Raw genomic sequence first — 25811 nt, 5'->3', positions numbered from 1 at the left:
TAAAATTATTTTTTTATAATTCATACTTTTAAAAATAAACTAATTGTATATTGAAAGTAAATTATTTAAGATTTTTTGCAATTATTTTTGTAAATTAATGTCAACTTAACGTCAAATCAATGTAAATTCAATGATGATTCAGTGTCAACCCAATATAAATCTAATGTCAACTTAACGTCGAATCAATGTAAACTCAATGATGACTCAATGTCAACTCAATATAAACCTAATATCAACTAAATGTAAACTTAATGTAAATTAAACTTAATATCAACTCAATGTCGACTCAATGTCAAGTGAATGTAAATCTAATATCAACTCAATGTAAAATTGATGTAAACTACATGTCAATTCAAAGTAAATATTTTAGTAAATTATTATAATTTTAAAAATTAACTTAATATCAACTCAACGTCGACTTAATATCAACTTAATGACGACTCAATGTCAACTCAATGTAAACGTAATGTCAATTCAATGTAATCCTAATGTCAACTCAGTGTAAATATCATGTCAATGCAATGCAAACCTAATGTCAACTCAATATAAATTTAATGTCAATCTGAAAAAGTAAATTATTTTAATTTTGAAATGTAACTTAATATCAACTCAATGTAAACTCAATGTGAACCTAATGTCAACTCGATGTGAACCTAATGTCAACTCAATGTAAACTTGATGAAGGTTACATGTCAATTTGAAGCAATTTTTTTAGTAATTTATTATAATTTTAAAAACTAACTTAATATCAACTAAATTAACTTATATAATTTATTTTGAGTTTATATCGAGTTAACATTAAGTTAATTGTGTTTCTAATACATTAATTTATAAATTTATTTTAACTTAATTTACTTTAAGTTAATATTTAATTTACACTAGTATTAATTTAATTAGAATAAATTAATTTAAATTTTAACAAGCGTAATATTTTATTAGTATATTATAATAATATATTATTTATAATTAACCATTTTAATATGTTTATATTTAGTTTAAATGCTTTCTTATACATTATTAAAGAGTATATGTATATATATAAAAGAGTAAATAAAGACAACAAACATGTCTTACCTTGATGGTTAGACACATGGACAAAGAGTGAGAGGTCATGGGTTCTATTCCTACTAATAGCAAATTTGTATTTTATTTAATTCTTTTAAAATCTCACCACTATAGTTGATTGCCGTTGATCGCCGTTGACCGCGGTGGGCCGGGCGTTGACCGCGGTGGTCCGGCCGTTGACCGGCGTTGACGCGGCGGTCCGACCGGTCGTACCGAAAATTGGTCGGTGGCGGTTGGTTAGTTTGTCTAATCAAATCCACATTTGCCACGTGTCATCATTTGATTGATTCAAACATAGACCAATGAAATATTGACAAATATCAAGGATAATATTGTCTCATTTTTTTTTATTTTGGGTTATGAGGGATTTTTGTAAATTTTTTATTTTTTTTGAGAGATTTTTGCCAAAATCAAAATGGTGAGGGAAAAGTGAAACACCATAGTATTTTTAGGGGATTTGTGTAAAATACCCAAAGTATTATTCAACACGAACATTTGAAACAGTAAAAGTGAGATTAATTAGGGTTCCAGAGTGTTGGGCCTAATTTCCTCTAAAAGTTGAGTTAGGAAGAGGAGGAAGAGTGAGAGAGAGAGGGTCCATACCATACGGTGGAGTCATCCCTATAATCCTATCTGTCGTCTTTGTCTATAAATCATAAAATAATGATCGTCACCATTAAAATAAAAAAGTGACGAGTAAAATAAAGATAGGGTTTTCAATCTCATCCTTAAACTCCCTCTCTCTCTCTCTCCCCCATAGGTATCTGCTCGGCTCTCCTCTTCTAATTTTGTTATTTGTTATTAATTTTGTATCAACTCTCTCTAATTTCTGCATCTTAATTCAGCAGCTTCGATCAATTATGGCCTCCAATTCCAACTCCAAACCTGGTAAGCTCCTGCTGGCTGTCATACTTTTGTTTTTAATTTCTTTTAACAAATTTCAATAATTCAATCATAAATATATTTAATTTGCCAGAAAAGTAACTAACTTTTACTTTCCAATCATTGACATGAGTCTAATTTATGTTGGTGTTGATGATGATCCTTAATTGAGGAGTAGGCTAATAATTAAGTTTATTTTACTGGCAGATGAGAAACCAGAGACCACATCATCCACTGGGGAGTCTCAATCAGGGCAAAGAAGATCTCCATCTTCTCCACCACCTGCTTTTTCTCCCAATCCTTTTGATTTCTCCGCCATGACCGGACTTCTTAATGTAAGTTCCCTCCTTTTCCTACCATTTCAACCCAATTCCCCTTTTGACTCATCTTTTTTTTATATGTCAAGGATCCTAGCATCAAGGATTTGGCTGAGCAGATTGCAAAAGATCCTGCATTTAACAAGATGGCAGAGCAACTCCAGCAGACACTTCAAGGTGTAGGAGCCGGAGGACCTTTAGCAGCTGGAGCACCTGTAGCAGCTGGAGGAGATGCAGGAGCTGAAGATTCTATCCCTCAGTTTGATACTCAACAATACTATTCGACCATGCAACAAGTTATGCAGAATCCTCAGTTCATGACTATGGCTGAACGTCTTGGCAATGCTATGATGCAGGTATTCACTCTCCGCTTTTTACTCTTATAATCCTCTATCACCATCCACAAATTTAATAAATGCACCTTCAAACATATAAGTCACTTGCACATTCTTCAAATAATTCAATACCTTCAAGAACTTAATTCGTCAAAAAATGTTAAATATCACTTGTGTATGATACCTATGTTCTCCTTTTACCCGTTTGTTGAATTCTTTATCCCATTCTCTTTCTCTCCCACCATGCTTTTTATCCCATATTAAGTTTTAAGTTTTGCATTAATTAGAAATCTGTTGGTGCTCTTTCATCAGGATCCGTCAATGTCCAAAATGCTGGATACTTTGACAAATCCATCTAGCAAAGAGCAACTCGAGGATAGGATGGCACGGATCAAGGACGATCCTTCTTTGAAGCCCATTTTAGAAGAGATAGAGAGTGGTGGTCCAGCAGCCATGATGAGGTTTGGATCAATGGTCTTTGATTTTATGCCATGGAATTATTAATAATGCTTTTAGAAGTTCATTTCTAAGTAAATACACCATCTACTCTGCATATTTGAGTTTAGACATTTGGAATTAGTTGGTACTATATTTTTCTCTCCGACTATTATTTTATCTGCTGGCTGATCACAGTTGCCAAAAAGTAAATTTACTTATGTTTCCAACATAACTTTCTGCATATACATATTTCTCCATCTACTTTTGTGCTATTGACAACCAAAGCATTCTTTATGTTTCTTCCTATGATCTTAATTTTAGAGGGTCTTTTTGATATCCAGTAGCATATTTACCAGATTATAAAGAGAAAAGAAGTCCAATGTAAAGTTGAACTAAGTTGTTCTTTATTGATTAGGTGGAAATTTCAATGTAAGTTGAGTGACCATAGTCAATGCATCCCAAGTATTTGTATTTATCTAATTTCTCTGTGCAAGACATTTTTGGAGAGAGTATTAATATGCCGAATTCAATTTAGCATTACTTCCCAAATTAGGTGTACGGATCTTTTCTTCTCTATTGGTGCACTCAATTGATCTAATGCTATTTAATAATGAAGACAAAGTTGTGCTCACACAGGTACTGGAATGACCAAGATGTTTTGAAAAAGTTGGGTGAAGCAATGGGTCTTGCAGTTTCCGGGGAAGCAGCATCTTCTGCAGAAAGTGCTGGACAAGATGAAGCGGAAGAAGCAGGGAATGAGGATGAGTCAATTGTTCATCATTGTGCTAGTGTTGGTGATGTTGAGGTAATATGCAATTTCATGTTCTTCAAATCTGTTTGTTACTGTTACTTGATTAACTGTATTTCATTTCCACTTCCTGTCATGTACTTTCTTGATATTGCGGTTGGTGAATTCTTTAGTCTTTTATTGTTTCTTGATGTGCATTTTCTTGTTGTGATAGTATCTTCTTTTGTTATCACTGATTAGCTCACTAAATTACAACTGTCTGCATTTATTGTCGGTTGTTTTTAAAGGCAGAAATTTAAGACTTATCTTGTTAGCTAAAATTGCTGGTAAATGGAGATGTTGGCCTAATTTTGCTAAAAATGAGCAATTTTCTCAAATAGCAAAACCCAAGATCTGTTTGTTGTTTTTTTGCTCTTTTTTTTTGAGGGAAAAAATGTGTGATAAACAGTGTTCAGTGGGTTGCTAACTCAAAACAAGTCCAACTCCAAACAATAATATTGCAACAGGGCTCCATGTTGCCTCACATTCCACCAGCTGATTACCATCTTTAGAATGTGGGAGAACATGTAAAACCAAAAATTTGTTTCTGTTAATAACTAAATAATTCACTTGCTTAAAAATTTATCTAAAAATACAATGATGTTTGTTTTAGATTCCATCTTAAAACCAATTGGTGTTAAGTGGAGGTGCCCAACCAATATTTAAACACATGTCCATTCACACACACAACTAATGTGAGATTTCCCACTTCAACACTCCCCCTCAGGCGTAGTGTGACCAGGCCGAGCAACAAGTCTTCTTCGCGTGGGCTGGGCCAACCAAACTCAAATTGTGTGAATGGATAAGACTTTGATACTATGTTAATTCCACAATTGGTGTTAAGTGGAGGTGTCCAACCAATATTTAAACACATGCCCATTCACACAGCCAATGTGAGATTTTCCACTTCAACAGTTTGGAACAAATGAACTGCACAAATTCCATAAATTCAATTGCCAATCCATGCTTGAATTACAATGGAGTCTGACAACTATTTGATTAATAGTTATGCAGAATTTATTAGATTTGATTCAATTTGCAAATAAGTGAAAATTTATGACGACTTAATTTATTCACTTGGTGAGTGTGCGATATAGCTCTAATTTGGTATCAAGGTAGGTTCAGCTATGAGTCATGATATTTATTTTTGTAAGAGATAATAAAGTATATTTTGTTTACTTGGTGATGAAATTTAATTCATTAACCACTAGTCAAACCAGTGTAGTCAAAAGCGCGCGCCTCGCCGCTTAAGCGCTCAGGCGAGGCGCTCATGGAGGCTGTCGCCTTTGGATGCTCCAGGCGGCAACAATAGACTGAGGCGCGCGCTTCAGGGCTTAAAGCGGTGGTCGCCGCTTTATCTTCTCCATCGCTTCTGCGCTTTTGCGCTTAATTGTTTCTTAAATTAGAATTTTTTTCAAATAGGAAAATAAAGAGTCACCTTACCTAATCACTAATCACGTGACCTTAATATTTCCCACTATTATTAATAACAGCTGTTGACTCTTAGTATTTCCTACTATTATTAATTCTTTTAATTTAATTTTAAATATGTATTTGACTCTTAGTATTCCACTAAGAGTCACCATTTAGACAATCTTTATCCTAATTCTTCATTAAACAAAAAGATAACATCACAACAACTAAGAATTCTGAAGATCAAGTATATTTTATAGTTTTACATGCTAAACTTTTTCTCTATTCCTAAGTATTTTAGTTATAAGTGATTTGGATTTATGTTACTTGTTATTATATTTATAATTTCATGGTTTAGATATACTGCGCTTTAATTCGTTAAAGCGAGCGCTTATTTATCGCTTTGCGCTTTAAGCGATATGAAGACATATCGCTTTGAGTGCGCTTTCGCCTTTGACTACACTGGGTCAAACTCAGTGTGGTTAAAAGCGCGCGCCTCGCTGCGTAAGCGCTCAGGCGAGGCGTCGACGGAGGCTGTCGTCTTTACATGCTTCGGGTGGCAACAACGGACTGAGGCGCGCGCTTCAGGGCTTAAAGCGGTGGTCGCCGCTTTGTATTCTCTATCGTTTCTGCGCTTAATATTTTCTTAAATTACAATTTTTTTCAAATAGGAAAATAAAGTCACCTTAACTAATCACATGACCTTTTTAATTAATAACAGCTGTCGACTCTTAGTATTCTATTAAGAGTCCCACTATTTATTAGATCTTTTAATTTAATTTTAAATATATATTTGACTCTTAGTATTCCATTAAGAGTCCACTATTTATACAATTTTTATCCTAATTCTTCATTAAACAAAAAGATAATATGCATCACACCAGTTAAGAATTCAAGATCAAAAGCAAAGTCGAGTTTAACCGAATTATCTTTTCCTTTTAGTTTTTTAATTTATTATAAATAAAAGCTGTTTTAACTAAAGTATGAAACTTCTACTCAATTTGTTCTATCAAAACATTTAACTTGCTATTATATTTATAATTTTATGGTTTAGATCAGTGTAGTCAAAGGAGAAAGCGCACTCAAAGTTCATATCGCTTAAAGCGCAAAGCGGTAAAAAAGCGCTCGCTTTAACGAATTAAAGCGCAATATATCTAAACCATAAAATTATAAATATAATAGCAAGTAACATAAATCCAAATCACTTATAACTAAAATACTTAGGAATAGAGAAAAAGTCTAGCATGTAAAACTATAAAATATACTTAAACTTTAAAAATCACTATCTCACGATACTGTTATATGTTTTAATAGAAGAAATTGAGTAGAAATTTTATACTTTAGTTAGAACATCTTTTATTTATAATAAATCAAAAAACTAAAAGGAAAAGATAATTCAGTTGAATTCACCTTTGCTTTTGGTCTTCAGAATTGTTAGTTGTTGTGATGTTTATTATCTTGTTGTTTAATGAAGAATTAGGATAAAGATTGTATAGATAGTGGACTCTTAGTGGAATACTAAGAGTCAAATATATATTTAAAATTAAATTTAAAAGTTTAATAATAGTGGGAAATATTAAGTGATTAGTGATTAGGTAAGGTGACTTTTTATTTTCCTATTTGAAAAAAATTCTAGTTTAAGAAAATATTAAGCGCAGAAGCGTAGAAGCGATGGAGAAGACAAAGCGGCGACCACCGCTTTAAGCCCTGAAGCGCGCGCCTCAGTCTGTTGTTGCCGCCTGGAGGATGTAAAGGCGACAGTCTCCATGGGTGCCTCGCCTGAGCGCTTAAGCGACGAGGCGCGCGCTTTTAACCACACTGGTTTAGATATATTGCGCTTTAATTCGTTCAAGCGAGCGATTTTTTACCGCTTTGCGCTTTAGGCGATCTGAAGACATCGCATTGAGTGCGCTTTCGCCTTTGACTACACTGGTCAAACTGTACCAGGATAAGCAATTATGAAGTAATATCTTACCAGTGGACAACATATATGATGTTTTATTCTTCTGTCTCTTGTAACATTTACAATTTCAATTAATCTAAGATATGCATGTAATAAAGGTTAAAATTCTCTTTGTTTTTTAACTAGGGTTTGAAAGCTGCATTAGCCTCTGGTGCTGATAAGAATGAAGAAGATTCAGAGGGAAGAACAGCACTGCATTTTGCTTGTGGATACGGAGAGGTATGATCAATTTCTTGAACTTTTCTTTTTCCGTTTATGCTGCATACGTTGAGTGACATGTCAATTGACATTCATGTTCATAACACAATTGTAGTTGATTACTGGGTATTTCAGAATTTAGTTCATGTGCCGCTTCAATTAATTGCAAGGAGTGCATATGTAATGATACTTGCACTTGTTTTTTTGCTTTTAGTAGCATTGCAGTTAAGGTAAGGGTCTAGGAAATATAGTAAGAATTCCTAAATCATTAGAGAATTTTTAAACCTCTACTGGGAGGTTTTTCTTTATCTGTGAAGTTGTTTCCTCGATTTTCTTGGTCTTTGATAAACTGCCACTCATAATGACCTTGTGGTGAAACATAGTTGAGGCTAGATCCTCAATTACTAATAGACAAATCTGTCAGTGCTAGGACAAAAAAAAAGAATAATTCTGCGGATAAGATGTTAATCAGCCGTTTAATAATATCTCTTCTCTTGTTTAATTTTCCAGTGGACTGGTTGGTTGTAGTTTAGTAGAGATTTTACTAATTTGTGAAATGTGAATTTTAAATTTCAATGAGATCATCAGGGTCAGTAAGCATCGGTAGATGCCTATGTGACAGTTAATTTGTTTGGTTAAGTGATAAAAGTATAGCTATTATCATTATATGTTTTTTACGAACTACTTTCTCCCACATTACCTTTGGTGTTTAGACTACTTAGACTCTAAGTAACCAGTAACCACTGGCTTCTCTTTTCTCTTGGATCTTTATAGTAGTTCGTTAGCTGTAATACAAGTTCACTAACTGTGAAATCTTCATTTGACTTGCATGTTATCCGACATTATTGCTAAAAAAGGGGTAATTTCTCTCAAATGTGCAATGTAAAGGAAAATAAAAGAAATTGTAAATTTCTGTTTTGGTGAAAAATAACAAGGGAAAGCAGAGAAAAGGAAAGAATTCAAAATAAGATTTAGAAATTAAGGCCTTCTCTCTTCAAATTTCCTCACAAATGCAAGGAATTGACGGGGAAATGGAGAAGATGAAGTCATCACTTTGATGCCCTTGTGCTTTTAAGATAAATTCACTAGGCTTAAAATACAAGTGAAACAGTATTTTCCTTTTCGTCCTAAAAAATGATTCCTAAACGATGGGAAAAAAATTAATTTATTTTTTCTCCCACTTTTCCAGTTACACCAGATAAAGTGAAAGGTGCGGTACTTGTAAAAATATGACATTATTGGAACTAAGAATTATAAGCGTAAAGGCCTGGTGAAATCAACCAACACATAAAAAGTTTAGAGTTAGGTTAGGTCATAATTACTAGTTCTTAGAGTTTAAAAAAGTTCTTTTTCTTTCTTTCTTGGCATGTGATGAAACTCACTGTTGTTCATTTATATCAGTTTACTCTATTAGTTAATTTGATCAAATACTGATCAGTCAAAAATAAAGTTCAATTTGGCCCTGAACTTATTTTTCTTTTGATATCATATGTAAGTGTTTTTTAGAAGACTTATATAATAGTTTTTAATTATTTATTTATCATAACATATTTATTTAATGGCAAAAGGTATAAAAAACCCTCATGGTTTTCACAAAAGTACAAATCAGCCCTTTTACTTTTTTTGGTATAATAAAACCCTTTTTGTTTTCAAATAGAACAAATAACCCCTTTCATCCAGCATCATTAGAAACACTCGTTAATGGCCGACATGTCTCTCATAATCATATAGGAAAAAAGTTCAAAAATAATTTTAATGTTTAAAATATTTATCGAAAATTTGAGGGGGTAAGTGTCCCAAAAATAAACTAAAAGGGTTTATTTGTTTGATTTTAAAACAACAAGTGTTTAATTGTTCAATTTTAAAAACACGAGGGTTTAATTATGCCCAAAAAAAGTAAAAGGTCTGATTTGTATTTTTGAGAAAAAGTCGAGGGTTTTTTTGTACCTTATGCTTTATTTAATTATATATTTTAGACAAGCTCAAAAATTAAATTTTCAAAAAACATTTAATTTTTTTAAATTAAATATATTAAATATAATATTTCTGTTCATTTCAGTTTAGAAATGTAAAACTTACATGTCTTGATCTGATCTTTAATTTTTTTTTTTAAATTTTGTTTGAAATCAAATCTGACCGAAAAAGAACTAAAATTTGAAAACTATACTGAACTAAAATATTTGTTTCAATTGTTTTTTCTTGACGTTTGGTGAAATTTCACTATTGTTCACTTATATCAGTTATAATTCTGTTAGTAACATCTGATCACATACCGATCAGCCAAAAATGAAATTCAATTTGGCCCTGAACTTATTTTTCTGTTGATATCATGGATTTTTCAAAAGACTTATATAACAGTTTTTATTTATTTATTAACCATAACATATTTATAGTTATCTATGAAGCACCGACACTTCCCCGGAGTGCCGTATTTAGGGGGACACTTTGGGGACACGGGGACACGCCGGGGACACGGCGGGGATACGTACCCGACACGCCACGTGGCGTGTCCCCGTACCTTTGACTGGTCAAAGAGGGGGACACGTCGGGGACACTTTGGGGACACTTCGGGGACACTTTGGGGGGACACTTCTAGTGGCATTTAGTTAATTTTAAGTTTTTTTTTAGTATGGGTTTTTTAATAAGAAATTTAACTAAATGGGCCCAAACCCAAATACAATTAGATAGTAAGTGAAACTAAACCCTATTTTTAATTTTTTTTTTAAAACACAGCAGCCCCTATATCTAAATAGAAGCAGTAACCTGCTTTCAAAGAAGAAAAACAGCCCCTGATGTAAAAAAAAGAAAGCAGCAGTAACCTCCTTTTAATTATTTAACTAACTTACATATTAATTATGCATCTTATAACATAAGATTCATTGTTTTTGCATCTTGAAAGCTTATATATGACTAAATATATATTTTAAAAAAACAAAAAAATTGCCGTGTCCCCGCCGTACCCGTGTCCTATTTTTTTTTAAATGCCGTTCCCCGTACCCGTACCAGTGTCCGTACCCGTACCCGTACCCGTATCGGTGCTTCATAGATAGTTATTTATATATTTTTTAAATAAGCTCGGAAAAAAGAATTCAATTATTTTATTATGTTAAATTTAATGTTTCTGCTCAGTCCAGAAATTTAGAAATCAAATGTCTTGAAATGATCTTTAAATTTTACAAAAAAATTTGTTCGGAATCAAATCAGACCGAAAATGAAGTAAATTTCAAAAACTATACCGGATTAAAATGTTTGTTTCGTTTGGGATAAAGATTTTAATTTTTTTTGTGAATTCAGTTTTATTTTTGAACCAAAGTTTCTTTTACATAAAAAACTGAACCAATCTGAGTTTATTTCAGACTTTAAAATCTTCTAAATCGATTTGAATCAAAAATTTGATTTGATATTCAGCTTTTAATTTGTTTTTTATTGTCAAGTTTGATTTTAATAAAAGATGTCCATATGTAACAACCAAATTGAAACGTATTGAACCTTTTAATTTCTAACCAAATCAAATTGACATATTTTAAATTTAATTGATTTTTTTTACCTTATTTAAAGATTATATAATTATATAAATATGGTATGGTTAAATAGTTTTTTTTTTAAAAAATTCTTACATTTTATGAGCTTTTTTGATAGGAAATTTAATAATTTTAGAAGGCAAATTAGGTTTTATTTTTAGCAATCAAGCTCTTTGATAAAGTCAAGTAACTGAGTTAACAAACAAAAAAGATAGTTTGATCATACATCGCAGTTTTGTTCCTTATTATATTTAGCTATTACAAGGTAAATCTGGTAACATTTACACTTGTACCTTTTAACTTCAGATAAAACGTCTGCATTAGTTGTTAAGACCTTATTCCTGGGATATATTCTAGGATAAGAAATTTAATAGATCAACTGATGAGGAGTTAAATTTTGAAGCTTATTCATAATCTTCTAACATTAAAATGATTTAACAATAAGAAGCATGTCTGTAGATGTAGTCTGATCTAGTTCACTTAATGTGATAATTGATTTAGTCTAGCCACAAATCTGTTTCCAGTTCATTTATTTATTTCAGGAAGCACAAATGTAGAAGCAGCAATTGAAGCTGATTTGATTACTTTACTCCCTTATGTTATCAGTGTCATGCTGTGACAGTAAAATAATTTTCAAAAAACGTTATAGTATGGGTATCTTGAGTAATTTTACAAGTTGCTTTTTCGCTATCCTTATCCCATAGGTACTTGAAAGATCCATGACTAACATTTCAGCATTTTGATTGAAGGCTCATAAGCACTGTTGTTAGACTCGTCCGAGTCACGAGTTGACTCGGACGAGTCGAGCCGAGTCACAGCAAAAACGATGCGACTCTATGGGTGAATCGGAGATGAGCTAGACTCGGTTGGGAATCGTCCGACTCGGTCGACTCGGACGATACAACCGATTCAGTTAAAATTTCATATTTTTGATACATTTTTCGTGAAAAAGGGAAGAAAAATACGGAAAACAGCAATCTCTTAACACATAACTCCATATATTTTGTTTAAGAAGAATTCAATTGCATAAAAATGGAGGATGAAGGATGAAGAAGAAGAAGAAACATTAAGGAAGAAGAAGATGAATAATGATGTGATTCTTTTACTTTATTATAGTATTATATTGTTTAGTAGTAGAGTTTTATTGGAATTCGTAAAAAAACGTGGAAGAGAGCAAATAGGAGTACTTTTTGTGTAGGAGGGAGAAAATAGAAGTACTTTTTGTGTAGGAGAGGTAATTATTCATATATTATATTTTGTTTTTTTTTCTCAAAGGCTAAAATTTCCATTAAAAATAACGAAAATTACATGAACGGTTTCTCAACAAATTGAGTCAACTATTCTAAAAAAAATGATGAGAGCTGTAAAAATACAGTCATCGACTTGTCAAATCAAGTCTTTTTCTAAAAAACTTATATCTTATTAAAGCAAAAGTGTTGTAATTTACGAAGCAATGTTTATAAAAATACTAAAATTCTTTTCTTTTAGGAATAAATTCTATTATTTTTATAATATAACAATCCTATTACTATTCTAATATAACAATCTTATAGGAACTAGCTTTATTGATAATCTAGTTTAGTTTATTTAATTTTTCTATTAGATGATATTAGTTTATTTTAGAGTATTTTATTTTATAATAATATTTTATATTCACAATTATATATATTATTTTTTAAATATTATTTTTATTTATAATAGCCGAATCTTACGATTCGAATCGATTCTCGATTCTCGATTCACAAAATTATAATTTCGATTCTCGAGTCGAATCTCGATTTGACAACTATGCTCATAAGTGCATCATGTCATGTCGTCAAAGTTTTGCTCCGTAGTCTAGGTTTTGATGTTAGTGGATTGATTGTGGTGTCTGATGGGTTAGAAAGTGTTGGAAATGCAGTGACAATTTGGCAAGTTTGTTTGTTTTTTGCTAGTCTGCTCTCAAAACATAAATGATTGTTATTTATTATGCTATTTATTCATTTTAGGTGAAGTGTGCTCAAATCCTTGTTGAGGGTGGGGCAACTGTTGATGCACTGGATAAAAATAAGAACACTGCACTTCATTACGCAGCTGGTTATGGAAGGAAGGAGTGCGTTGCCCTTCTACTCGAGAATGGGGCTGCCGTGTAAGTCGAGTAATTCATGGGTGGTATAGGTTGTGAATGAGAGTTTGTTGTGTGATATCTAATTGGATTGATTGAATGTTATACTGCAGTACTCTTCAGAACATGGACGGCAAGACTCCGATAGACGTTGCCAAGCTAAACAACCAGCATGATGTGCTAAAGCTGCTCGAGAAGGATGCTTTCCTGTAGCTTGGATACAACGATGCTGTCTTCGTGAGGTTTTATTTATTCTAATGTTCATATTTGTGGGCATGCCATATCATGTTTCCAGTTTAGTAATTTATTACTGTATCACATGGTATTTGACTGGAAAATCTTATGCTCCCTGTTTTATCTCTCAGAGCCACTCATTTCATTACGCTATTCATATTCCTTCATCCTTTGCTGCTTCTGTTAAATCATTATTCCTGGCAATAGTGCTGGGTCAAAGTTTGTCTTTTTGGTTTGATTTATACTGAATTAGTTTTACTTATGTGAGCTCTGCGAGAAAAATGATAAGTCAGCTTCGTTCCCACTAGAGTTGCGGTCTAGCTGATAGAATAGACATCTATTTCCTTAGGGAAACCTACTACTATTTCTTTAGGGAAACTTACTATCTTCTATTTCTTTGTTTTTGATCTTTAAGTAATTTAATTATTTTGTTCTCCGTTAATTTGCCGATGTCAGCAATGATTTAATTATAAAAAAATAAACTTTAATTTGGTCACTTAATATATTTTTAATATAGATTAATCTAGTTTATCATGAGAATGTTGAAAGTGCAACAAGATTACAGCTCTGGCTTTCGGCTAGCCTTATCTAACTCGAGAATTCGACCATCTTTATTTAAAACTATCAAACACATACATTCAGTCTTCCGGAACAAATGACAGCATGAATCATGCTGAACTTCCAAAATCACTTGTAAGCTAAGTCAGTACCTTTGTTAATGACTTATGCGTATATGAAAGATGACTAGGGAATAAACACATTGGGCACAACACATCTCCAAGAACATCCGCAAACAATAAATCATCAAAGACCCGAGAATTCGATAAAATGCAGCCTATGCCATTGAAACTAATCCACAAGACATTGAACATAATTTATCCAAAACTAAAATTGACAACCGAAAAAACATTTTAAAGCGAAAGAATCGGCCAAAAAGGTCAGACATTCTTCAACTTCTTCATCTTGGAAGGCAGCCATCTTCCTTTCTTTCGCAATCTCCTTTTCTGAACAAGCCTCTTTCTACGAAGCCTAATCTTCTTGGCCAGTTTCATCTTCAGTTTCTGTTCCGCTCTCTCCTGAAATTTGGACTCCAAAGGTAGTTTGTCAACTGCCACAGGCTTCTCCTCTGCGGGGACCTCGGTTGGAGGAGCTGTTCCATCAACGTCTAAAGAAGCATTCGCAATAATGGCGTCCCTTTGGCTGCGGATGATATGATTACGGAACCCAATTCCATAGCAATCCAATCTTGCTTTCCAATCAATGCCTCTCAAGGGCAGCCTCGCAACTGCAAAAGAAAGAAGATAATAATTGATTGTTTAAATTGTGGTTTAATGGTAATTTATTATTTTATTAATTAGAATTAGAGAATAATACAATTCGGATAAAAAATCTAGACCTATTTATTTGCTAAACATCACTATTAGACGGACATTGTATTAGATAAAAACTTATCTTTTTATACTGAAAGTCCTTTACAATAATTACTCAGTGAGGAAAAAAATAGGAATTTTGCAAAATTTCATTATTTGGCAACCTCTACAATTTGAATTCTATAGTATCCATGTTAAGTATCATTAATTTTAAGGGGTGGGTACGAAGGCAGAGATAGCTGAAGCTAAAGCAGTTCATTTTGGTCTGATTATTGCCAGGGACTTGTGTTTTGATGGTGTAGTGTGTGAGATGGATGCTCTTAACGTGGTAAATAGACTTCGAAATCCCAGTGGAGATGCAGATTACTTGCAAATCCTGGTCGATGATTGTCTATCAGAGAGTGAGGGTCGTAATGTGAGCTTTCGTTTTGTTAAGCGAAATTGTAACCAAGTAGCCCATACTTTAGCAAAATGGGGATTGTTCTTTGGTAGAGATTGCGTGTCTGACGGAAATGTTTCTTTTCCGGTCAATGAACTTGTAACCGTTATTGATTCTTAATTAAAATGCAACTTGATTCTCAAAAAAAATAAATAAGTATCATTAGTCATTGAATCTATAATTCACAACTCATGTCTTTTAAAACTACTGATGTTGAGTCAATAATTTTAGATTCTTGCTCTATAATTTATGCTTTTATAGTGAATTTTGGATTGGCCTTTCCTAAAATTTAATCATACCATCATCGTATACTTAATATTTATTTCTATATATATACAGGATAATATCAGCTATCTTGAGCACCCAATACTATTTTATCTATGTAAAACTATAATTAGTTGATACCACGTGTCCAAATTAACATATGTGTTGAAGTTTGTAAACTATATGATTCTTGCAGCTAAAAGATAGAGAATTTCTTGTCTAAGAAGGAATCTCCGATTGAAATTAGGTTACTCTCCATTCAAAATAGATATTTATTTCAACTAAACTAATGTAATTATTGATTTAAAACTATTAAAATAATATTAAAATTAGAGTACTAACTAAAATAAACTAATATGTTAAGATAACTACTAAAATTAGAGTACTAATTAAAATAAATTATTATATTAAGATTATTGTCTAGAGTACTAATTAAAACAGACTACTTAAAATATTTAATAATTACTATCTTAATTTTGTAAATAGAATTTTAAATAAAATAAACTACTTTAATTATTATTTGATATTTTCTATTTAAATTTTTTATAAATATAAAATTTAGATATCAATTAAAAATGTTAAACTATTAATAAATAATTTATAATATTAAATAAAATAAACTATTCCTAATTAACTATTATTTTATAGATAATTTGATAATTTGACGAGTCACACTACGAGCCACGTGTGAAACACGTAAAGCGACACTAGTATTATAAACATACATATAAACCAGGTGATATACATTTAAGGTTAGAAATACTTTTGAACCTTATAGACCAGAGCGTCTGGCACTCGATGCGATTCGATCGTCGATGTGGTTGCAATCAGGACTCAGTCAGAACGCATAAGTTCTTTATCTCGTTGATACGGATCCACTAGTTTGAACTGGAGGAGATTCCGAGTTCAAATAAATCCAGAATCGCGTCTGGAAGTTGCTGGTTTCGTCGGATGTGGGCTTCAAGGCCCGGTTGGTTTGGCATATTACAATTGTGGGCTTCGAGGCCAAAACTAAAATGAATTTGACCCATTACAGCAGATAATAATACCCTACAACTAATTAAAAATCCACGTGCTAAAACAGGACCCAGTTTAAAGTTCAAACGAACCCGGGAACACGAAAATAAGGTCGGATTAAATTCTGGAAGATCTTGAAAGCGTTATGGATTTAGGTACGGGGAGGATCATGGCGCCAAAGGGAATGGCGGCGGCGCAAAATCATAGTGGCGCTGGCGCCAGTCCTTCAGATGGCATTATTTCGTCGATTTTTGGCAGTTTCGTCGTTTCGGTTCTGTTTTCATGCAAAAACACTCAAAAACGCATAAAACGAACAAAAAAAATACATTGACATATACTGGAACCGATATACAGTTGTAAAAACACATTAAATCAACTAAAAACATGGGTTTGATGTGAAATCATAGCAATTTTAGCAAGAAAACGTTCATGGCATAAAAGCGTAAAACACGTCCTAACATGCATTCTAAACATCAAAATCAAACAGAAATTGGATATGAATTATAAAACATGTTAACCTTTTTTCGGAAGAAAAGGAGTATTCAGACAAAATCGACGGAACGGAAGAGATCCAAGTGAATGAAAAAAAAAAACAAAGATGAAGCATCTTAATAGCATGTTTCTAATCAGTTTTCATGGCAATCATGGCGAGAACATCAAAATTAATAGTGATGACAATTATGGTAGGTTTATAGAAAAAAGACTAGAAATCAACTAAACATGCAGTATAACACATTGTGTAATACCCCGTGTTTTTCCGGATTGTTCCGATGAACTTTGTATAACAATGCGTTCTTGAGTAATTAAAGCGTACTTAGCTCGATTCTATACTGGATTTTGTTAGTGTGTGTCTGAGGAGGGGGAGTTCGGCCACCACTAAATTCCTAGGGCTAGGGGTTGCATTTTTTATGTTTTTGGTCCGACCTTTGACTAGATGAATTAATAGTAGTATTTTTAGAGGTGAAATTAGGGTTAGGGTTCCTAAAGTCTAAGGTAATTTAGGTTTCTATTAACTACATTAATTTGTAGATATACAAGAAAGGTGATAGAGTATGAAGTGATGGAGTTATAGGATTAGATTTTACTATTATTATTAGGATAAAATAATTAAAATTCGGATTTTAGCATGCATGTTAAGTCAAGGGGCACTAAAAGTCTATTTTGGTGCCTAGAAGTATCATAAATGACCTCTAGGGCTTCAAACGTTTGGGTATGGTCAATTTTTGTCCGGTAAACTTACAAATTAGTCCATAAACTTTTAAGATATTTCAATTAGTTAAATTTCTACACTTATATCACAATCTCTTTGGATTTTTGTTGACTATTTGCAGCTAATTACGTTTCAATCCATCAAATTTGCATTTACGCACGCATCTGGCTAGCTTGAATCCAACTAAGCGGATCACAAGGTCGTCACCCGGACGAATTTCTCTAGAAATCATCATTGGACGCTTCAGTCCCTTATCACTTTTTACCTGTTCGGAAAATAGGTGTTTACAGTGATTTTTTAATTTTTATATTTATCGTGATTTATATTTGAAATATTTACACGCGATTTTCTCTTTTTATATTTATCGTCATTCATTTTTTAAAATTATTAAATATAGAAATGAAAAATAAAAAATAAAAAATAAAAAATTAAAGCAATAATGTAAATAAGCTAAAATAGGCTTAATACATAGTTTGATCCTTCAACTTTTATCCTTTTACCTATCTAACCTCTAAATTTAACGTTTGACATATCGAACCGCTTAATTTGTCGAATAATCCATTTTGACCTCCGAATTTGATAATTTTATAAATGTTTAAGCTCTCCTCCTCCACCTGACTTTGACGTCTGCGTTTAAACAAAAACGAGCACGATAGGGCAGATATCAAAGCTTAGGTGGAGAAAATTAATACATCGTTTGACTCCTGAACTTGTACTCATTTATATTTCTCCCTCTAAACTCATAAGATTATCCTTCTTACCCTCTAAACTTGTAAGTTTTAAATTTAAGGTTAATTACAAATGCATACACGAACTTTACCCTAATTTGCAATTACAACATAAATTTTGAAACTTGACAATGTCAATAACCAACTTTCATTTTTTGGCAAATTGGTACACCGACCAATCATGCAACGACACATGGCGGTATATTACAATGTCCACGTTAGTGTTTTTCGTGTTTGGTGTATCGATTTGCCAAAAGTGTAAAGTTGGTTACTAACATTGCCAAGTTTCAAAGTTTATGTTGTAATTGTAAATTAGGGTAAAGTTCGTGTATAAATTTGCAATTAACCCTTAAATTTATTTTAATTTATATTTCATCTTTAAAATGTATTTAATTTAATTAATAATTATTAATAAAATATATTTATACAAAATATTTTTTTTGATAATTATTTATACAAAATACTTATTTCTTTTCCATCCTTTGCATACTAGTTTTTTTTTTTAAATATATCGTTTATTTTGTATTTATTTTGTATACATTATCATTTCTAATAAAATTCTAATGAAAAATAGTTATACCTTATTTAATAATTATTACTATTTAATCTAATATTTATTTTAGTTTATTATTTTCTTATATAACATTTATTTTCAGTTTATTAAATATTTATTTTATGATTATCATAGCTTATTTATGTATATTATTTTCAATTTATTTTTTATTATATGAAGACTATATTTAACAATACAATATAATAGTTTTGCTAGCCATTTAAGCCGCCTCTAACCTGATCTTCGGATCTCATCCCATCCGTTGCAGTTGCAAATTAAAAAAATTAAAAAAAATTAAAGTAAATGAAAATAATTATGAAATAAAGAATAACTATTTTTTATTAAAGTTTTATTAAAACTTGTAATATATACAAAATAAACGATATCATTTAAACAATATCATTTAAACGATATCATTGGTACAAATTCAGGGGTTAAACAATATATTAAGCCTTATATAATTGGTGATTTGGCAATCGTACTGACAGTTCAGTTAAAGATTTTTCTCCACGTCAGTGCATTTGAGACCCAATCTTCGTTTGAGGGGGTTAAGAAAGATAATCTAACGAGTTTAGAGGTTCGATAGGTCAAATATTAAATTTAGAGGTTAAACAAATTTTGGAGTTAACCGATGTATTAAGCCAGCTAAAATATATAAAAAGACTTGATGTAATTCAAAAATTATGATGTTGTATATGTGATTATGATTAGGAAATATTTCTAATTGGTTGATTATGTTTAGAAAAAATTTATAATAAAAAAGACATAGAGGACTTTTATTTCTATGGAAATGTTAGAGGTTGATTAGAATTATAGAAGATTTTTTTATAGTTAAAAGTCTATAAATTATGAAGAGGGTATTTTATCCATGAATAAAAGTGTTCTTATGCTAATATACTTTTATATATGTTATAGATTTCATATGTGGAACCAAGTTGAGCTCAAAGCTCAATAATTCTAGCAACTGGAGTTCAAGTTGGAGCTCTGTAATGTAAACTCAATTGGATTCAAATGGAGCTTTGAATCTTACAACCAAATATGTGGGGATTGATGCAGAAATATTAAAAAAGAAGAAGAGAAATAGTAAGAAAGAAGGAACTTAAGAGTTGAGAAAAGGGAAAGATTATGTGAAGCTCACTTAAATGGGAACGTGTAGGTAACATGGGGTTTACTTTGCTGAGAAATGGACAAACAATCAAAATGTATATAATAAATCTTCTTATCATTTCATTGTTTTTATGTTTTAAAACAGAAATTCTATGGAGGAGAAAAAATCATCATCCTCTATTTCAGATGCTGGAGCTTGGTCTATCAACATTATAAGCTCCATTGGTATCATTATGGCTAACAAGCAACTCATGTCCCCTACTGCTCTTCATTTCACTTTCGGTATGTGCTCTTCTTCCTTTCGTTTCTTGTTTTCCTACATTTGAATAATAAAAAAAAATATGATAGTTTTGCGTATATTGTTTGGTTGTTTCTATAAACTAGTATACGAATGAAAATGAGAATAAATGTCTCAACGCCGTACAATATTTGGTTCTGTTTGATATTATATAATAGTTCATTTCTTAGTTTCGTTTGATTTTAAACATAACTTTTGAGTTGAATTTTAATTCGGTACGATTCGATTCGGTTCTAAAAAATAAAAAAATGGACTTAGTTCAATTTAGTTAGTTTCATATTACAAAAAATCGGCTTTTTAATTAGGTTTGGTTTTGGACATAATCTGTTTTCCAGTTAAGTTTAATATAAACCAATCTGGAATAATTAAACCAAACTAAAAAAGCAGACAAATTTGGTTTGATTTAATTTTATAAAAATTTGGATTTTCAGCTCCGTTTGGTTTTGGGTATTATAACTCTTTTTGAAGTTATAAATTATCTGAACCAATAATCAATAAAATTGAAAACCAAACTGTGCCGACGAGTCCAAATCGATTTGGAAAATTTACATTCTTAATTTTTAGTTTAGTTCGATTTAAAAAAAATGGTTTGGTTAGGTTCGATTTGATAATTTTGTTTTTGGCAAATGACGATTTTTTTAATTTAAAAAACCATGATTTTCCGTTGCCGGTCGATTTGATAATTATAAAAATCAATCTAATATCGAACAAACGACTAGTCCTGTTCGATTTGAAAAAATTTAAATCCTTGAACTTTTAGTTTGTTTTGGAAAAAATAATTCGGTTTGGTTCAGTTAGAACGAAAAATATACTTCTATAAATGAATTTTAATTTTATTTATTTTTTCATTAGTATAAAATATCATAAAATAAAAAATATATATTTTAAATTTTTAATTTCAATTTTTTGTAATTTAAAATTTGGTCATTAATTTTGAATTTTCGTATAATTATGTATTATTTATTCACTAATAAAATATTTAATTAAATTTTAATTTTATCCCCATAAGAATGAAAAGTTAATTTCAAGTAAGATGAGCAAAAACCGAACCAAACCACAATATCAAATCAAACTATAAAAGCGAACCAAACCACAATATCAAATCAAACTATAAAAGCGAACCAAACCACAACATCAAATCAAACCATAAAACCGAACCAAACCGAAATTGGGAGTGGATAGGTAAAATTGGTTAAAATGGTTCAATTTGGTTTACAATTTTCAAACATTGCGATTTCGATTCTGATTTGGTTTTAAATTTCGGTTAACCAAATTAAATAAAAAAAACTAAACTTTATTTGTGTTTTTCGTTTTATCGAACCAGAACTTTATTTTTTATTTCATAAGGATGGTTCGATTTGATTCTGAATATTTACACACTGAACCGACCTGAGCTCACCGCTATTTTCATAGGTGTAAGAGATAATAGTTAGATTTCTACTCATTTTGTTTGTTGATTTTTGATAAAATGAACAGACACAATAAAATTGTTCATTTCTATTATTTTTGACAAATCAAACACCCTCTAACTTCAGTATAGATCTTTTCATGCTAGATTGTTATCTCATCTTAACTTCATTTGAGATTTTTAATTAGTTAGAAGAGATATGGGAGGAACAAATAAGAATTACAATTACACCAATCAAAGAGTTTGAGTATATTTAAAATTATCTAACCATAAGCAGTAACCAATAATCATATAATTTTTCTTTAGAAGACAAATAATGTTGTATGTTAAGCAACTATATAACTTTTCACTCTTTCTGGAATATAACAAATCATATATACTGTAATTTGATAAATGTTGAAACAAATTATTATATTATAATGCAATAACTTTTTTGGAAAATAAATATTAAGACTTTTTATAAATTCCAAATTATAGTTAAATTATAAATTAGAAATAAAACTTTTAAAATGGGGCATTTTAAAGTACAAAATAGGATACATTAAATCATTTTTGTCGAATTCTCCTATACATTGGCGGAGCCACGTTGTGGATAAGAGGTGTATTTTCCTCTCTTATTTTTCCAAAATTACAAATTTCTCAAGTAATTTTTTTAAAATTTAATTTGTTATTTAGATAATTAATACATATTGACCCCCTTAATTATATAAAAAAATTAGATTATATATATCATATGAATTTTTTTTCTATTTTGCCCCTCTTAATTTCGATTTCTGGCTACGCCGCTGCACCTATAACAGAGATGAAATATATTAGATATGAATCTGATGAGATTTATGTTTTTTACTTGGGCAGCAACTACATTAACAGGGCTACACTTTTGTGTAACTGCATTGGTTGGGTTGGTGTCAAATGCGAGTGGATATTCTGTGTCAAAGCATGTTCCGATGTGGGAACTTATTTGGTTCTCAATTGTTGCAAATGTGTCGGTCACGGGGATGAACTTGAGCCTCATGCTCAACTCTGTTGGCTTCTATCAGGTAATTACTTCATACTTGTATTGCTTCTTTCAAAAGAAATTAACACAATTAATAACCGTGTGTGTCTGTGTGTGTGTCTGTGTGTAGATTTCCAAGTTGAGTATGATTCCTGTGGTTTGTGTAATGGAATGGATGGTTCATGGAAAGCAGTATTCGAGGCAAGTGAAGATTGCTGTGTTTGTAGTTGTTGTAGGAGTCGGAGTCTGCACTGTTACTGATGTCAAAGTTACTGCCAACGGCTTCATCTCCGCTGCCGTCGCCATCTTCTCCTCGTCTTTGCAACAAATTGTGAGTTTTTTTCTGTATAAATTAAGTTGCACAAACATGACTTCAATTGTTTTATTGTGGATTGTATTTGTGGAACAGTCAATTGGGTCCTTGCAAACCAAGTACTCCATCGGATCGTTTGAACTGCTAAGCAAGACAGCTCCAATACAAGCACTTTCTCTACTGGTTACAGGTCCATTTGTAGACTACTGTTTAACTGGAAAACTGGTCTCAGATTATGCATTTTCGCCTGCTGCATTTGTAAGTGCTTTAATTGCATTTTCTTTTTTGTTTGATTAGTTCAATGTTTATATCAATTCTACACTGCATTATGTTCACAATCAGAGTGGAGAGCAAACCGGATACATCAGTAGTTTATGATTCGATTGGTTCAACAAGCGCAACTCAAAAACTCTTTAATATTAATAACTAATAATCATTAAATTAAAAATTATGTAATATAAAATACAAATTTCATTAAATTAAAAATTATATAATATAAATTTACAAACTCATGCCCTATGCCCTACTGTAGAGCTAATTCTATAGTATTTTTTCCCTGTCACTATACCACTTTTTCTTACTGAATTCTTAACGAGTGTTTATGGAAAGGGATTATTTGTTCTATTTAAAAATAAAAAGGGTTTAATTATACCCTAAAAAAATAAAAGGGCTAATTTATACTTTTGTAAAGATTTCGAGGATTTTTTTTATACTTTTCGCTTTTTTTTTTTAAATTGAATCTATCTATCATATTTTAAAGACACTTACTTTTATAAAATATCTGTTGCTTTTAAAAAATAATCTCTTATTTTACCCCAAAATTAAGGACAAAAAGCAGGACAAAAAATGAATATGTGCCCCCTATTCACACCACTTTTTCAAAAATCGAATAGTTTTTAACAAATTTTTCAGAAAACGAATCGGCAGAGTTTTAGAGTTGAATAGGATTTTTTGCTTCAATCCGGTTTTAAATCGATTTTTAACTCTAAAATTTTGATATAACCGGATGAGACAACTAGCTGGTTTCCAATTAATCCGGCCCAATCAACCTGTATGTTCCCGTTATAAAATCACTCTTGATATCTAAACTTTAATTTGGATCATTTTAATATCATACACGAAATATATTCTTAAAATCTGCTAGAGAGCTTATGCAATAATGTTTTTCTAAAATCGACTTTAAGAATGAGAGCTTATACAATAATGTATTTCTAGAGCAAATTTGTCATGTAAGGATGATCTTAACTGGAAAATATTAATAAAATTATAAACACTCAAGCCAATATTGGACATTCAATAGCCCTTTAAAGATGAATACCATTCCTTGATATAATTTACAGATACAAATTGATCAATATTTTTGATATTTATTTTGCAGATTTTCATAATAGTATCATGCGGGTTGGCTGTATTCTGCAATGTGAGTCAGTATTTGTGCATAGGGCGTTTCTCAGCAGTGTCCTTTCAGGTTTTAGGACACATGAAAACTGTATGTGTGCTTATATTGGGGTGGATACTCTTTGATTCACAACTCACATTGAAGAATATAATAGGAATGGGTGTTGCTGTTGCTGGGATGGTTGTGTACAGCTGGGCAGTTGAAGCTGATAAGCAAATAAAATCAAACAACACTCAAATTTTTATACAACCAGATAAGGAAGATGCTCCGCTAATCAAACATATTCAGCTTGTCCAGTCCAAAGTTTGATCATTTTACAAGAAGAGTAACAATTAAACATAATTTTTGTTGAATTACTTATTCTCTAAAGTATAGATGGAGAACATTCTACATAGACCGCTTTGCTAACAATGCCATTTTGTTAATTCATTTTTAATAAGCGCTGATTGTCAAGGTCGTGGGTTCAATTCCTCCCACAAGCGCTCCCCCCTCCCCCAATTATCAAAAAATAAAAAAATATTTTATGCCCTTTTTTCGTTTAGTTTTATTCAAATAAAAAATCTTTCAAGCTAATTAAAATGGAAGAGCATTGTTTTTCTTTTCATATTGATATGCAAAGTGTTAAAAGTTACCAACTACTCCTCAACTTTCTCCACTTACCTAGAATTATCTAGCATTTTCTAATTCTAGAATGTTAGCCTTTTTTTATCTATAGATAGAGAGAAGATACAAAACTTGAAAGAAGATCCTAAAACACCCTTAGCGAAACACATTTATATAGGAAGATTTTGTTTGTTGAGCCCAATTGTACGCCTCCTTATGCAATCTTCGAGGAATGTATTGAAATTCTGCTGAATCAAAAAATCGACGAAGATGTCAGATATCGGCACAAATATCTGCCATAATATATTGATACATATCCCTGAATTAATTGTTGAAGAAACTTGAATGGCACCATCTTTGAAACTAACTTTTTCCAATCATTACTTCGAGCCTAATTTAAAGCTTCCCTTAGTGCTAATAGCTCTAAAATACCCGGATCTCAAATATGACGGAAAATTATCGAGAACTTGGAAACCGCTCTAAATTGAAGGTTCTTGGCAATGATCCCAACAGCTCCAAATTTATGATGGTCAGCTACCGCTGCATCATACGTACCTTAAACAGTATCTAAATTTGTCCATGCATTAGAAAAATGCAATTTATTTTGGTTAGTGCAGCTTGTAGTTAAGTCCGTTTGGATTTTAATACTGTTTTGGAACTCTTGTTGTGGTTTAATGCTTAATGTGATGCTTGAAGACGGGAATCTCTCGCTTTTCAAATATACCGGAGATGAAAACAGAAAAGCTTAATTAAGGAGTTATTGCCAAAACAGATAGACGCATAAGATATTAGTCCATAAGCCAACAAAGGTAGGTATGTCATCCCAGTTTGAACGAAAACTAAAATAA

The 25811-nt window shown here is 31.5% G+C and overlaps 2 protein-coding genes and 1 long non-coding RNA gene across 4 annotated transcripts; all 3 read left to right on the top strand.

Annotated features, from left to right (window-relative positions):
* The first annotated feature begins 1682 nt into the window (after window positions 1-1682).
* On the top strand, window positions 1683-13519 carry LOC126678049 (ankyrin repeat domain-containing protein 2A). Of its 2 annotated transcripts, none has more exons than XM_050372916.2 (9): window positions 1683-1825; window positions 1914-1953; window positions 2155-2282; window positions 2354-2620; window positions 2912-3060; window positions 3674-3842; window positions 7327-7419; window positions 12908-13047; window positions 13137-13519. In XM_050372916.2, exons 2-9 carry the CDS (start codon window positions 1926-1928, stop codon window positions 13234-13236), a joined length of 1074 nt encoding a protein of 357 aa, XP_050228873.1. In that variant the 5' UTR covers window positions 1683-1825; window positions 1914-1925; the 3' UTR covers window positions 13237-13519. The 2 variants fall into 2 exon arrangements, with proteins under 2 accessions (XP_050228873.1, XP_050228874.1); XM_050372917.2 differs by having other exon boundaries at window positions 1703-1825; window positions 1911-1953.
* LOC130015387 (uncharacterized) lies at window positions 11018-11870 on the top strand. Its single transcript, XR_008790551.1, has 2 exons — window positions 11018-11193; window positions 11462-11870. It is a non-coding gene; the product is annotated as an uncharacterized LOC130015387 (long non-coding RNA).
* Window positions 13520-20063: 6544 nt separating the features above from the next.
* LOC126678050 (UDP-rhamnose/UDP-galactose transporter 3-like) lies at window positions 20064-24882 on the top strand. Its single transcript, XM_050372918.2, has 5 exons — window positions 20064-20227; window positions 22507-22691; window positions 22779-22979; window positions 23058-23219; window positions 24340-24882. Exons 1-5 carry the CDS (start codon window positions 20098-20100, stop codon window positions 24667-24669), a joined length of 1008 nt encoding a protein of 335 aa, XP_050228875.1. The 5' UTR covers window positions 20064-20097; the 3' UTR covers window positions 24670-24882.
* Window positions 24883-25811: the final 929 nt, after the last annotated feature.

This window comes from Mercurialis annua, linkage group LG4, assembly GCF_937616625.2.
Source record: "Mercurialis annua linkage group LG4, ddMerAnnu1.2, whole genome shotgun sequence".
Lineage (NCBI taxonomy): Eukaryota > Viridiplantae > Streptophyta > Magnoliopsida > Malpighiales > Euphorbiaceae > Mercurialis > Mercurialis annua.
The sequence above is the reverse complement of the archived record's forward strand: the minus strand, read 5'-3'. Positions and strand labels throughout refer to the sequence as shown.

Excerpts from the sequence above, each read along its gene's own strand:
- LOC126678049 (XM_050372916.2), top strand. The coding sequence starts at position 1,926 with ATGGCCTCCAATTCCAACTCCAAACCTG. Across the intron at positions 1,954-2,154 it reads CAATTCCAACTCCAAACCTG|ATGAGAAACCAGAGACCACA; the intron begins GTAAGCTCCTGC and ends TTTTACTGGCAG. Across the intron at positions 3,843-7,326 it reads CTAGTGTTGGTGATGTTGAG|GGTTTGAAAGCTGCATTAGC; the intron begins GTAATATGCAAT and ends TTTTTTAACTAG.
- LOC126678050 (XM_050372918.2), top strand. The coding sequence starts at position 20,098 with ATGGAGGAGAAAAAATCATCATCCTCTATTTCAGATGCTGGAGCTTGG. Across the intron at positions 20,228-22,506 it reads TGCTCTTCATTTCACTTTCG|CAACTACATTAACAGGGCTA; the intron begins GTATGTGCTCTT and ends TTACTTGGGCAG. Across the intron at positions 22,692-22,778 it reads ACTCTGTTGGCTTCTATCAG|ATTTCCAAGTTGAGTATGAT; the intron begins GTAATTACTTCA and ends GTCTGTGTGTAG.